The sequence below is a fragment of the Sminthopsis crassicaudata genome, chromosome 3, assembly GCF_048593235.1.
Source record: "Sminthopsis crassicaudata isolate SCR6 chromosome 3, ASM4859323v1, whole genome shotgun sequence".
Lineage (NCBI taxonomy): Eukaryota > Metazoa > Chordata > Mammalia > Dasyuromorphia > Dasyuridae > Sminthopsis > Sminthopsis crassicaudata.
In genome coordinates, this window is record NC_133619.1 from 277,804,207 (window position 1) to 277,817,820 (window position 13,614).

General features: G+C 35.1%; 1 protein-coding gene across 2 annotated transcripts in view; it reads right to left on the reverse strand.

Annotated features, from left to right (window-relative positions):
* Positions 1–6,704: 6,704 nt before the first annotated feature.
* Positions 6,705–13,614, reverse strand: part of TSPAN7 (tetraspanin 7) — a 102,300-nt gene continuing 95,390 nt past the window's right edge. Inside the window, exons 7-8 of one of the 2 annotated variants that reach the window (XM_074300837.1) lie at positions 8,438–8,514; positions 6,705–7,774 (exon numbers count right to left, since the gene is read on the reverse strand). In XM_074300837.1, coding sequence (XP_074156938.1) covers positions 8,446–8,514 — 69 coding nt within the window. In that variant the 3' untranslated portion in view covers positions 6,705–7,774; positions 8,438–8,445. The remainder of the gene's footprint in view (positions 7,775–8,437; positions 8,515–13,614) is intronic. The other variant, XM_074300838.1, reaches the window with a different exon arrangement.

The window sequence follows — 13,614 nt, forward strand, 5'->3', positions numbered from 1 at the left end:
ATGTGTGTGTGTGTGTGTGTGTGTGTGTGTGTGTGTTAGAGATGGTACTGGAACCTAGGTCTTCTTAACTTTATCATGCGGCCTCTCCAGCTATGCTCCCCTCTCAAGGCTTTAAGGAAGGACAAGGATGAGGACCATACAAACATAGGATGAGGATGATAAGGCATGAGTGAATTGTGGGGTGAGTATTCATATTAATAAGATCACATATTCATGGATGCATCAAAGAAAATAACCTTCACTCATTAAAGACTTCTTTAGAGGAAGCAGTGTGTTATTTCTACTATGTCTACCTGTTACTAGGTGCAAATAGGCTACTCAAAGTCTGAAAAGGGTACACAGTTATATTTCCTTGTTTCTGTTAGCTGTTCCTTAGGGGAAGCAGCTAGATTGCTCAGTGGCTGGAGATCTTGGCTTGGAGTCAAGAGGTCCTGGAAGAGCTGGAATTAAAACCCAGTCCTCTGCCTCTACATTGTACCAAGATAACCTTCTATGAGTCAAATATATCATCTTTGATAAGGAAGGAAAAAGTGTTGAGATATGGGGACTATAAAAAACAAAGAAACTTTTGAAACACTTGTTTTCTCACTAATAAATCTATGCTAATAATAAGGGAGACGACTTGGGAAAGCAGAACGTTAACTCCCATTTCTATTTTGAGTAGCAATTGACAGAAGTAATATTTTGGGAAAGGACGTCCCTCTTTGCTAACTGGACAAGGTCACAGCTGCAAACAAGAAGGCTTCTTTGAAGCAGAACAAAGCAAGCAATAGAATTTATACTATTTATTAACATATAGTTATTTTGATATTGAAATGGAAAGTCCCCACAGATTTAGGATATATTTATCTTATTTAATGAGAAAAAGGAGATCTGTTCTATCTATCTAAATAATAGGCTACCTCCTTGTCATTAAGTAACAAGTGCAACTGATCCACAACATGTATGCACATATGCACATATACATGCATTGCACATGCCACCCACATACATGCTTATATATACCCATGTGTACATGTGATGACATATGTTATAAATGTTAACCCCCTCCCCCCCAAAAAAGGATTTTCCTCACTAGAAGCTACCTCAATCTATTCTTTGGAGATCGGGGAAGGCTTGTTGCAAGCACCAAGGAAGAACATATTTAGAACTTTGTAAAATGGAACTGGTTTGTTAAATTGTATCATCAAGTATTTGGACTATGAAATGTTTTTGATTACTGTATTTGATTATGAACTATGCTACAAAATTTTAATACAAGGTATCTAAAAATGATGATAAAATCTTTCCAAATCACTCTAGGATTTGGAATGTTGGATGCCATTATAGACTGAAGTGACTTTGCTGAATTTGGTAAATGGTAAATCTTGAGGAAGAGTGTATAGGTGGGAATCTATGGAATTAACCACTCAAGTCACCCTAATTAAAGTAACATTCAAGATGATTCCCGATGTCTTCATCAGATGAGAATATTTCTCCATTTAATCAATAACAAATTTTAGATTAAATATAAAAAGACTTTGATCAATTTTCAAGTTCTCAAACACTGGATGAAGTAAAGTGATATCATAGAGGAAGTGTGTTTGGATTGAAATTAGTTATGACCTGTAGGTTTTCTATAAACTAACAGACCAGTGTGGGAATCTGGGTATTTCAGTACTTGGGGTAGAAAGGAAAGTTATTTTTGAAAAGAAAAAAGGATTCATGGCTGATAAATGATCTCATGAATTGGAGGATTTGGATTTTTTCCACTGATGTCCCAGATGCATCAGAGGTTGGTTACCAGTATTTGCATCAGGAGATAGGAATGGACTGAACTCAATGATGAAAGCAGACTTCTCTATTTCTCTTCTTCTAACAGCTGAATTTAAGTTCTTTTGTTGGAATCCTCAAGATGTTCCCTCTTGGCTATTGTCTGACTTCCTTGTAGAGAAGGCTGCTTTCATCATCGAGTTCAGTCCAATGACTTAGCAGCATCTGGCCTGCAGGCCATAGTTTGAGAACCCCCGGTCTAAATCATCTTTTGGTTTTTGGGTAAGGGCAAAATTACACTGATCTTGGGTACTGAAAACAAAATGAAACTCATCACAAGCATGAGTAATTAATCAAAACTTTTCATGTTGTATTGGTTGTGTCCAAAAATAAAGAGGAAGAGGGATCTCATTTTCTCCTTTGTATTAGGAGGTGGATAGCATATTTCATCATTTATCCTTTAGAATCTTGGTTGCTCATCATATTGACAAGAGTTTAAACAGTAAGATTCTATCACATTTAAATATCATAACTTATTCATCCATTCCCCAATTTATGGGCACCTCAGATTTACATTCTTTTTTTGTCACTTCAAAAAGAACTTTTTGGTCCATATTTTTGTCCATTCTTAGATTTGTTTTGCTTAGGACTAATCTCCCCTTTATCTTCTCCTTACTTCCACATGCTCCCTTCCTCCCTTTCTCTCCTGTTTCCCTGTTGAGTGAAATCTATTTCTATGTGGAGAGGTGGGTAGGGGGTATATTCTTCCTTCTTTTGACCAATTTAGAGAGAATTTTAGTGTCAATTGCTTCTCTCTATCCTTTCTTTGTTGTTTATAATCTTCCCTAGCCTTTCTTTACCTTCTTAATTTCCTGCTAGTGCTATTTCATACCAGTGATTTAATTACCTTTATCACTTCCTAGGGTTGTCCACTCCAAAATGTTTTTGTCTCTAATATTTCTAATTTTCCAGTCTCTGATGTCCTTCTCCAGGAAGTTGCCAAATAGCAGATGATGGTTCATGGCCTTGATTGGCTTACCAAACCTAACATAGATACCAGCATCATGGTTTCATGATGATTCTACCATCAGAGTAGCATTTAGTACAGAATTGGGATCATCTCGATATTCAAGAATGTTTGGATCATCTATGCCATTATTTTTCCCCAATGGCTGTCTTCCAATTTGTACAATTATTTTACAAGATTTTTTATGTAAACAATGAATTTTATACCACATACACACTATAGCTCTATGATCTAAAAAGTCAATGCAAAAAATAAGTATTCAATGTATACAAATGTTACTGGAACATTATTTAGGGTTATCCTAATAGAAAACCTATTTGTATTTGTGCATAGCTATAAAAGGAGGTTCTTCCCCTTTGTGAATATAGTCATGGAAGGCTCAAATTGGACCCACAAGGTATTCATAAAATCTTAAGATTGTCAGAAGAGATGCAGCTACACCTTCCTCCCCTTATCAAGTGCAAGCATCTCACTGAATTAAGCTGGAGCTATCTCTAGCATCTCTCTTCTTCAGTCCATCTTCCACACCATTTTTTTAATTAATAATTTTTTATTATATATATATTTTTTATAATATTATCCCTTGTATTCAAATTTTCCAAATTATCCCCCCCTCCCTCTATTCCCTCCCCCTGATGACAGGCAATCCCATACATTTTACATGTTTCACACCATTTTTTAAAGTTATCTCTCTACTGTACTAAATGTACACTTATGTCCCTCTTGTCCTAATCTTGGTGGTTCCCAACTGCCTTCCAAATAAAAAATTGCTGCTCTTAGCATATAGTCTCAAACTGTATTTCTATCCTTTTTCAGCCAAACTAGACTCCTCTCTACCTATATCACTCACCATCCTATACTTTCTTCTGAATTTGTTTATACTACCTTCCATGAATGAAATGGACGTTATTTCTCATCTTGTCTGGTGAAGTTCTTCCCTGTCTTTAAGGCTCAACTTTGGTATAATTTTCTCAAAAAAGTTAATTAGCCAAGTCTCTACGACCTTTAAGTAATTAAACCCAAAGTATTTAAATCTTGGCACAGTTGTGAAGTCAGAAGAGAAGGGATTTTCTTTCTTCCCTTCCCCTCAACCCTAACCCCCAAATAGGAAATAGTCTTTTGTTGTTAGGTCATTTCAGTCACATTTTTTGACTATTTTTGGTTTGGGGCTTTAATTTGGAATACTGGAGTGGTTTGCCATTTCCTTCTCCAGCTTATTTTATAGATAAGGATACTGAGCCAATAGGGTTGGCCAAGGTCACATAGCTACTAAGCAGATTTGAACTCAGGAAGATGTCTTCCTGACTCCAGGACCAGAACTTTATCCACTGCACACTTAGCTGTGCTCCAGAAACAACCCATTAGGCAATTAAACTAGAAGTTCCTTGTAAAAGAGACCCTTAAAAGGTGTAGAGAAAGGAGGGAATATACTTTTCTTCCCCATCCCCACATAACTTTGATGAGTTGCTACTGGGTCAGTTGTTGTTTTGTCCTTGAAGACTACAGAGACGTCAGAGAAGCAAATTCTATGATGTACATGTGAACTGGATCTAATTAAGGGCTATATAGTCATTACTTACTGGATCAAGAGATGCTGAATCAGGTAGGAAATAGACATCCCAAACAGACACGGATGATTCCTAATGAGAATCAGACCATGAAAAGGAACATAACCCATAAAGCAATCGTGAGGGTTCTATGAAGAAAATTTCTTGGTCAAGTACCAGGAGCTGTGAGTTGCCTTCACCATCCGTTTGTCTTACTAGCACTATGCTTAAAAGTTTGAGCTCATTCTTCACACAGATACATTGTCAATGTGAGAATGGATAATGTAGCCAAGATTTATGGAAGTACTGTTTCGTGCATCTGTTCTTACTAGGATATTTTTAGTAAATAATTTTACTAAAATCTAATTGTATGTACTATTGTTAATGGGTATTACTGTTAATGGCAACTACACTTGTAGGGGCTTGTGATCTATAATAAAAGTGGGTTTGTTGGAAAGTTCTTGTGTTCAATTTTCAATTCAAGTATTTACACCTTGGCAATCAGTAAACAAACACTATCAGAGTTTGTTTTGTTGATAGTATAAACTTTAAAAAGTAATGGAAAAATGTGAATAATGCAAATTAAACATAAAGTATGTTGCAAATATATATGTGTATATATATATGTATATAATATTGCTATATATACTACTATATATACATATATACAGACCACACATATGTATGTCTGAATGTATATAGTGCATATCATGTTCACATACACACACACACACACACACATAAATTTATTTATGGAAAGCTGGCTGTTAAACATTTACCATCTCATGCCTGGTTATAGTTCTAGGGTCATCCTTAGAACTTGAATTAGCTACTACTCTCTTAAGGACTGATATCATGAAGAGTGTTAGTTGGAAGAATAGCATGAGAGTACAATTTTACAATATACAAAAGTGGCTTACTGGTTACTGAGCTTGAACTTTAAGTCAGGAATATTTGAATTTTATATGAATTGCCTCAGATACTTACTAGGTATGTGATAAAATTGCTCATTTGACTCTCTTCTTCCTTTGCTAAATAGGAAACTTGGGGAAGCTAACCTACCTTAAGGATTGTTATGAGGATTAAATCAGATAACATGTAAAGTACTTTATAAAACTTGAAATGCTATAGAAATTCTACCTGTATTACTCTATGGAAAAATTGTGTATAGTATTTTTAATTGACTGGAAAAGGTATGAAATAATAGATTTTTCATAAAAGCCTTTCTTTGAAAATACTGGCTCCCTGATGGGTATTTGATTTACATCTGAAGATGGTTAAACTTTCTCTCTTTTTAAAAAAATATCGTATTGTAATGGGAAAAGCACTGTACTTAGAAGTTAGAAGACTAGGATTCATGATATAGCTACACTATTTATTAGCTGTATGACCTTGGACAGGTACATTAACTTTTTAAACCTTCATTCCCTTCCCTATAAATGACAATATTACTTGTCATTTACTTACCTCTGACTGTAAGACCATAATGAGAATGCTTTTGAAATTTCTTTGTAAACTATTAAGTTCTATAAGTTCTTGTGGAGAAATACAGTTAATAAATGCCTAAATTTGTATAAAAAGCCACTTCCTTGGGACATCTAGGTGATACAACACATGTAGCACTGGTCCTGGAATGAAGAAGGCCTCAGTTCAAATCCAATCTCAGACACTTAGTAGCTGTATAACCCTGGGTAAGTCATCTAACCTCAACTGCCTCCCCAAAAGAAAGCAGACTCATTACTTACTAATTATAGGATACTTAAAAATAACAAATTATTTAATCTTTCCTCAGGTTGTGAGGATATCACTGATCTTCCTTGCTCATTTATATAGGAATTAAGCCACTGAGTTGGAAACCAATGAGTTCTACACATTTATTATTGTTGAAATTCATTGCCTGTTTAAACTAAAATGCTCCTTTTAATCAAGTGTAAAATATTTATACTTTAGTACAATAGTAAAAAATATTATCTGGATATTAGGAGAAATTGAAAAATATGATCTCTTTGTCCACATACTGAGTTTTATCCACATGATGAGAAACAGGGAAGGAGAGCCTGCAATTCATTCTGCCAAAATCTGTTATATTCACTTCACAGTGATTTCAATAAATTTTGGTTCTTTTATTTCTTCATTCAAAAATATCTACTTCACAAAGCTGTCTAAAGTTTTCAAAATACTTACTGAATTTTCTATATTTAGGTTTCAGGGTGAAGGGTGGAGCTAGGGCAAGGGAGGGAGAGAGAGAGATAGGGAGGGAAGGAAAGAGAAAGGAAAGAAGAGAGAGAGAGGAAGAGAGGAAGAGAGAGGGAGGGAGGGCAAGAAAGAGAGGTTGAAGAAGAAAGTCAAATAGAAAGAAAATTAAAACAAAACACAAATAAACCCATAATGGCTCCATTTATTAACACATGTATCACAAATGCTCACAATATCAATGCATTCTTGGCATGCTAGACAGAGGCATTATTTAAAAATGTCTATTTTTAAAGGTTTTGAATTTTTTGCTCCTCCCCAAACACTCATTTTAATCAATTTGATAATATTCTTGATGACTGTAACACAGCAATGCATGAAAGAAATATAATTATAGAAAGAAAAAAGTCAAAATACAGCACAATCAGGATTAGCTCATATTATCTTTAGGGGAAAAAAGAGGTGATATTATTGCCTTTATAGTGAGCAACAACACAGATTTGAAACAGTACTACACAGGTTCAAAGTCAGAGGCAAAAATTCACTAAACGATCTATATACATATGAGGCTTAGAACAGAGTAATAATCAAAGATGTCTAAAAATCAAGAAAAGCAATTTCCTTCAAGTATGACATTTTCAAAAATTTCCCTCTGAATATGTCCATGGTCTATTACTGGTTTTTCTTTCTAGGATCAAGATAGTTTGAGGAAGGGGAGGAAAAGTCTGTAGTAAAGCAGTAAATAAAACAAAATTAAAGAAGATTAAACCAAAAGAAGAGAGATATTTCATATACTTGTTTAGATGAACATGTGCAACATTTATTAACCTTGGTGAAAGGCTAAGAATGCCCTCCAGCCACTACATGCAGAGTCTGATCAACATTGTTAATGGATTGATTACCTTTAAGTGACAATGCAGCTACCGTATGGCCAAGGGCATAACAATAGCGCCACCTTATGCAGAGCCTTTGAAGATGGAGTGTTGTACAGTACTAGATGTGAAACAACTTGGGCTACTGTGTGGCACAACAGTACTTCACAGATGGAACTCTAGGCGTGGTACAATTTGACAAGTGGAGCTGAGATGTCGTGTCTGTTGGCGTTTAAGTTACATGTATGCATGTGTGTGTGTGTGTGTGTGTGTGTGTGTGTGTGTGTGTGTAGTATGCTGTAACATTCCTTGAAACTCTTCCTAGATTGTTGCAGCTCCCAGTTTGGAAACAGGTTTCTTCTTTTTCCAACATCCCTGTAAGACTAAGAAGAAAATTAACTGATGAGTGGGTTTAGGCAAGTAGTAATGCAGAACATGGGTCTGTTTAATAAGCTGGGTGCTAGCAAGTATTGTTTCACTATTCTATTTGTATCTTCATACCTATGTATACTCACAGGTCTCTCTCCTGGTCTCTCCCTCTTAACTACTACACTGCCTTTCCTGACCCCCCTCCATCCCTTCTGGTTTTCCATTACATTCTCTTCTCTTCCCTTCTCTTTTAGAATGTAAATTCTCAGAGGAGACCATTTTGCTTACATGTATTGGTGTATTTGTGTCCTAGTACCTAGCACTGCACCAAGCATAAAGAAAGTGCTTACCAAAGGCTTGATTTTTCTACCAGTGTCAGGTCTGGCACACAGCGGGCCATTCAAGAAATGCTTGTTTAAAGAAAAAGAAAACCTTTTTAAAAGTGTACAGGATGTAATTCTCTATAAATGTTGCCTTAAAGGCCTCAAGATTGTGATGGAATCCCAAAAGGCTATTTCCTATTAAAATTCCTTCAGCTGCCAAAGCTTAGCTATACAATATTTGCCCATTATCTGAATCTTGAGGGCAACTCTTATATAATATCTATAAAATGTGTATATAAGTATGTGCACCTATGAATAGAAATAGAAGTACATATAAATGTAAATAAAACTTACCTTTCTTATTACACCATCTCATACTGATTGGCAGTGATAAATCGGGACAGACAGCAGGCCAACAGCATACCAATCAACTATTGCAGGGAAGAAAAATGCAAAAGAGAATCAAGTTCCTTCCATGTACTTGAATGAACTCTGGCCCTTGTGGACAATTCGGACTCTGTTTTAGATACTCCTTTTCTTGGTTCGTTTTTTGAAAAATTAAAATCAAGTATAATAGAGAGAAACTGTATTAAATACCCTGAGTTCAGGATTACTGATCCCAAATGTAGGGGAAACCCTACATTCCTGAATCAGGAATTTGGGTTTAGGTTTTGCTTTCTAGATTAGCCCTCAATAGAAATTTAAGAAGAACTCAGTTATAATACTGATCCCTAAAATATTAAAACATATTAATTAAAAATTAGAATAATCTTGTCATCAACTAATGCTGCTTCAATAGATGAAACAGATATTTTTCTTAATTCAGATTATGGAACAAATGAACCTCATAAAAGAGTGATGACCAAGAATTCCGGGGCAAATCTTGGTCTGTGATCTCTGAAGAAGCAAAATCCTTATTGTGAAAATTCTATTTTATATTTTAGCCCTAAAGCCTATTCTTTTCTCTGCCAAGGAAACACCTACTGGTTAAACAATTTAGCCACATTTATTATCTTATTTGGTAAGTTTAATGACAGTTCTTGGCTTCAGCTGTTATTCATGATATGCTAGAAAATTGGCCAATATACTTCAGAGAGAAAAAGTACAGTGTTTCTCATATTCATCTTTATGCCATTCACTTGTTTTAGTGATGACCAGGCATCATACAATCAAGATGACCTTGATTAGAGGTCACAAATAGAAAGGGAGACTAAGAAAACCACAAATTTATGTTAGTACCCATTTCTTTTGTTTGTTTTTTATTGTTTTGTTAAATATTTCCTAATTATATTTTTATGGGAGGGTGCAGTAGTAGGCAGAGGTAGTTTGTCCCTTCTGGCCTTGATGACGTCTAATAATATTGGACCAGTTTGGCTGCTACCCATAAATACAGTTTTAACCTTATAGAGATGGGGGTGGAGGGTGAGAGAAGACCAAGGGAAGAAGATATTAGCATGATTCAAGGGAATCTGAACCTTCCAGTTAATTCTCTTATTTATGATTAACATGCCTATTTTTGAGCGATCATAATAAAATTCCAGAACATTTACAGAATCAGACAGTACCTCCAAGGTCACTGAATCCAAACCTGTATTTTTTTTATAACATCCTCAATAAGTATATGGTGACTGTGCTATTGCAAATAAAATGACAGAAAGAAGGCCAATGGCAGAGTTTATTAACTAAAAATTAAAGAAATCTAGCAAAGGCAATGATGTTCTGGGGATAAAGTGGAAGAACAAAGCCTAGACATCCTAAAGAAGAGATGAATTAATAGTCTGAGTAATAAAATAGTAAATAAAAATAGGAGTTTGGAGGAGAGAAATATAATGGAAAAATAGAGGAAAAGAATGGAATTAGAAAGTAATGAAAAAGCAATAAAGTCTACTCCTTTGGATATATGTATGTGGATATACATCCTTCCCTTCTTAACCTTCTATGTATTATTATTATTTTTTCCCTGAGGCAATTGGGGTTAAGTGACTTGCCCAGGGTCTCACAGCCAGGAAGTGTTAAGTGTCTGAGGTCACATTTGAACTCAGGTCCTGACTTCAGGGCTGGTGCTCTATCTATCCACTGCACCACTTAGCTGCCCCATCTTCTATATATTTTGCCTTAATCTCTTAACTTTATGTATCTTGCTCAAAATAGCTTCCTATATACTCTATTAATTAGTCCTGTCACCCCAACTCCTTAATTAGAACATGATTTTACCCAAAGAACAATCTCCTCTTCCATCTTACACATATATACTTATAACCTGAATACCAAAGTCCATTGATGAGAGACTTTCTCTTCACTGGTAGAGAGCAATGTCCCATTCCTTCATGACAGGTGGAGCAGAAATGATATGATCAGGAGAGAGTAGAGATCTGGTCTCCCCATTTTTTTAGGGGATTCTAGATTCCAGCTCAAGGAGGAAACTCTAGAAGGAAAATCTAGAAAAGCTGGGAAAAGGCTGATATATGAGACTGCCAGCTCCTCTCATGCTGATTTTTTTTTTTTATCATGTTGACTTTTTCCTTGAGTCTTTTGCTCTCTATAGTGACCTAAAAAGAGTATAGCATGTATTTTTTCTCTTGAAAGTGAAAACTAGCATCCCTGAAGAAACCAATGACACCAGATTTCCCTTTCTCAGGCTCTTAGCAACTCCACCCCACCTCTTATCCAGGGATGGGACAAAGATCTTCACTACTGAAGAGCTCTCACAGCAATTGGCTTTGGAAGCTTGGGGTACAAACTTATTCTCCAAAATCCTATTTCTATCTTAATGATACCCATTTTTGGAATTACTGCTTCTTTCTATCTTAATGATACCCATTCTTGGAATTACTGCTTCCTTTTACAAGATGTCAGCTACCTCTTATGTCCTAAATTCTCTGTCACTGAATTTCAACAAATTATAGTTACTTTATTTATGAAAAGGGGTTAAATGATTTTTTGTATTTGTTTAATTTTTAAAGCCCCAATCTTTTCTTTTTCATATATATTCTTCAACATATTTTATCCCTTTTCTCTGTCATCTCATAGAGGTATGTATACATATAATACGATTTTTAACTTTATGTTTTGTAGTTCTCAGACATTTTGCATGAAAAATATTCTAGCCCAAGAATCCTTAGCTGTAATTTAGAGACAACAAGATCAAGAAAATTTCTCAGAATATTATGCTAAATATTGTTTATACTCAAATCCATGGCCTTCAGGGAAACACACCATTTTGCATTTTTTAGTAACACAGAAAACATCCAGCTCTTAAGTGTAGGACCTAGTAACTTTATCATCGAATCAGCTATAAAATAAGCAGAAAAAATGCTGTTCACTTGAAATTCATTTCTGCTTCTCATTTCTGAAGCATAAACAAATTCTCATCTGCATGGAGCAAAACAATTTTTAAAAAATTTATCTCCTTCAGTAAAAATAATTTTGTTTTTCCAAAACTATGCAAAATTGAAGCTTATTTAAGTCACATGAAAATATATGTGGGCTTCTCTTCACACTGGATTTTATTTTAGACAACAAAAGTTGACATCCAGTATTTAGGGGTATTTTATTTCTAGCTAATTTTTCTAAACTAGAAGTATAATATGATGAAAAGAAGCCTGGGCTTGGTAACTTGGTAATCAGGAGATCTACATTTAAATCCCAGCTACTGAATGTATTATTATCACTTATTAGCTGTAATGGTGAACAAGATAATTATCTGCATCGAGTCTTACTTTCCTCCTCTGTTAAATGGAAAGAATGTTTTTATTGCTTATCTCATAATATTGTCAGAAATGAGTACTCTGCAGATGTGAATTATTATTATTATTCCAACTACTGGAGACATTTGATTTTTATCAAATCAGTGCTTTTTTTTCCTTCCTGATTGAAGGAATATTCCTAAAATTCCTTATCTATCAAATTAGGTTAAAAAGAAAAAATGTTGTCCAAGGTAATTTATTATAAAAAAATTAAAACCAAATATTTTATCTTCATAAAAGTAAAGTCATGTTCTATACACAAAGGCAGACTGCATCTGTCCTTTCATTTAGCCTGGGTCAATAAACAATGCATGACTGTCAGATTTGATTAACCTGAATATAGCAAATTCCATCCATCTTTATTCAGATTAAACAAATACCAGAATAATTGGCATACACAGAATGTATTTTTATTTTATAGCTGGGAGATGGCCTCTGTGACTGTTTATCATCTTTCTTTATTTTCTATTTTTAGATCCATGTAGCTTAAATCTACCAAAGAATCATTTTTAAAAAAATTTCCATTCATGAATTACCAAAATTTCAAGATTAGACAATAATTCTATTTGAAAATAAGAGAAATTTAGAGGAGAGGGAGTTTATTCTCTTCTGCTATAAAACAGTAGGCCATTGCTCATATAGACTAAGACTTGGGACCACTGACCCAACTGAATTTAGTCACCAAAAGAGATATATGTCCCTACATTTGGTTGAACAGGGCTAGTATTTAGTCCCAATCTAATGAATACAAAACAAAATACTAATACTAACACTAGCTGCCTTGTCAATGTTTTATTTTTCTTTCTTCTTATCAGTAATTCCTCTAGGGAACAATGTAACTTTAAAATGTTAATTTTCAAAGTAGGGAAGGAGAAGAGGAAAGGGTTTTTTCACTTCACAGATAGAGTGTTGGTCCATCATCCTAGGAACAAGTTTTAGATATACCTCAGGTACTAATTGGAACACTGTTTAAAAGCACTAAGTAGCAATCATGCTGTAGATTTCTGCATGGAAGCAATGAAAATCGCTGGTAACAAATCAACACAGAGGTTTACGAATGCATGTCGAACTTGGATCCACATGATCTTGGGCCACAGGGAGAAAGATCATGGCAGAAATATAACCAGCAAAGACCCTCAGATGGCAAGAAAGCCTCTGATTTCCCCCCAGTTAATGCTTTTATTCTCTGGGGTGTAATCTAACCCCAGTTTCCAGAAATAAAGGGGCAGGTAAGTAAAGCTACAAAGCTAATGAGGCAAGCGACAAGCACTAACTCAAATTCATTGAAACTATTTTGAAATTGGAAAGATTATATGCTAATGACTCAACTGAGAACTTCTTTTGCATTTTGGGGAAAACTCCTAACAACTTAACTGAATTGGAAGTGAATAAATGCTGGTTGGGAAATTTTCCTGGCTCAGCCTAGGACGAAAAGTAATTCCAAACTTCTTAGATTAATATTAATAAGAAATGAGGAAATAACACCAAATGGGAGCAAAAAAAAGCAACAGCTCCCTCTAGTTGTACATGTATCCAGTGGGACAAGGCAGCCTTCACAAAGAAGTGAGTTACTCTCAAAGAGAACCATTAAAGAGGCTCATAATTCTGGGCAGTGCCACCTGAAGGGCCTGGGAGGACCGAAAGATAGAAGGCACAGAGGGAGAAGAAGCAGAGAGGGGGACATGTATGTTCTCAAAGGAGCACCACCTTTGCCTCCTATCTCTCAATCATATACACACACCTACTTTTTCTTGTGATCAAATACCATCAACCAGTTCATTTTTT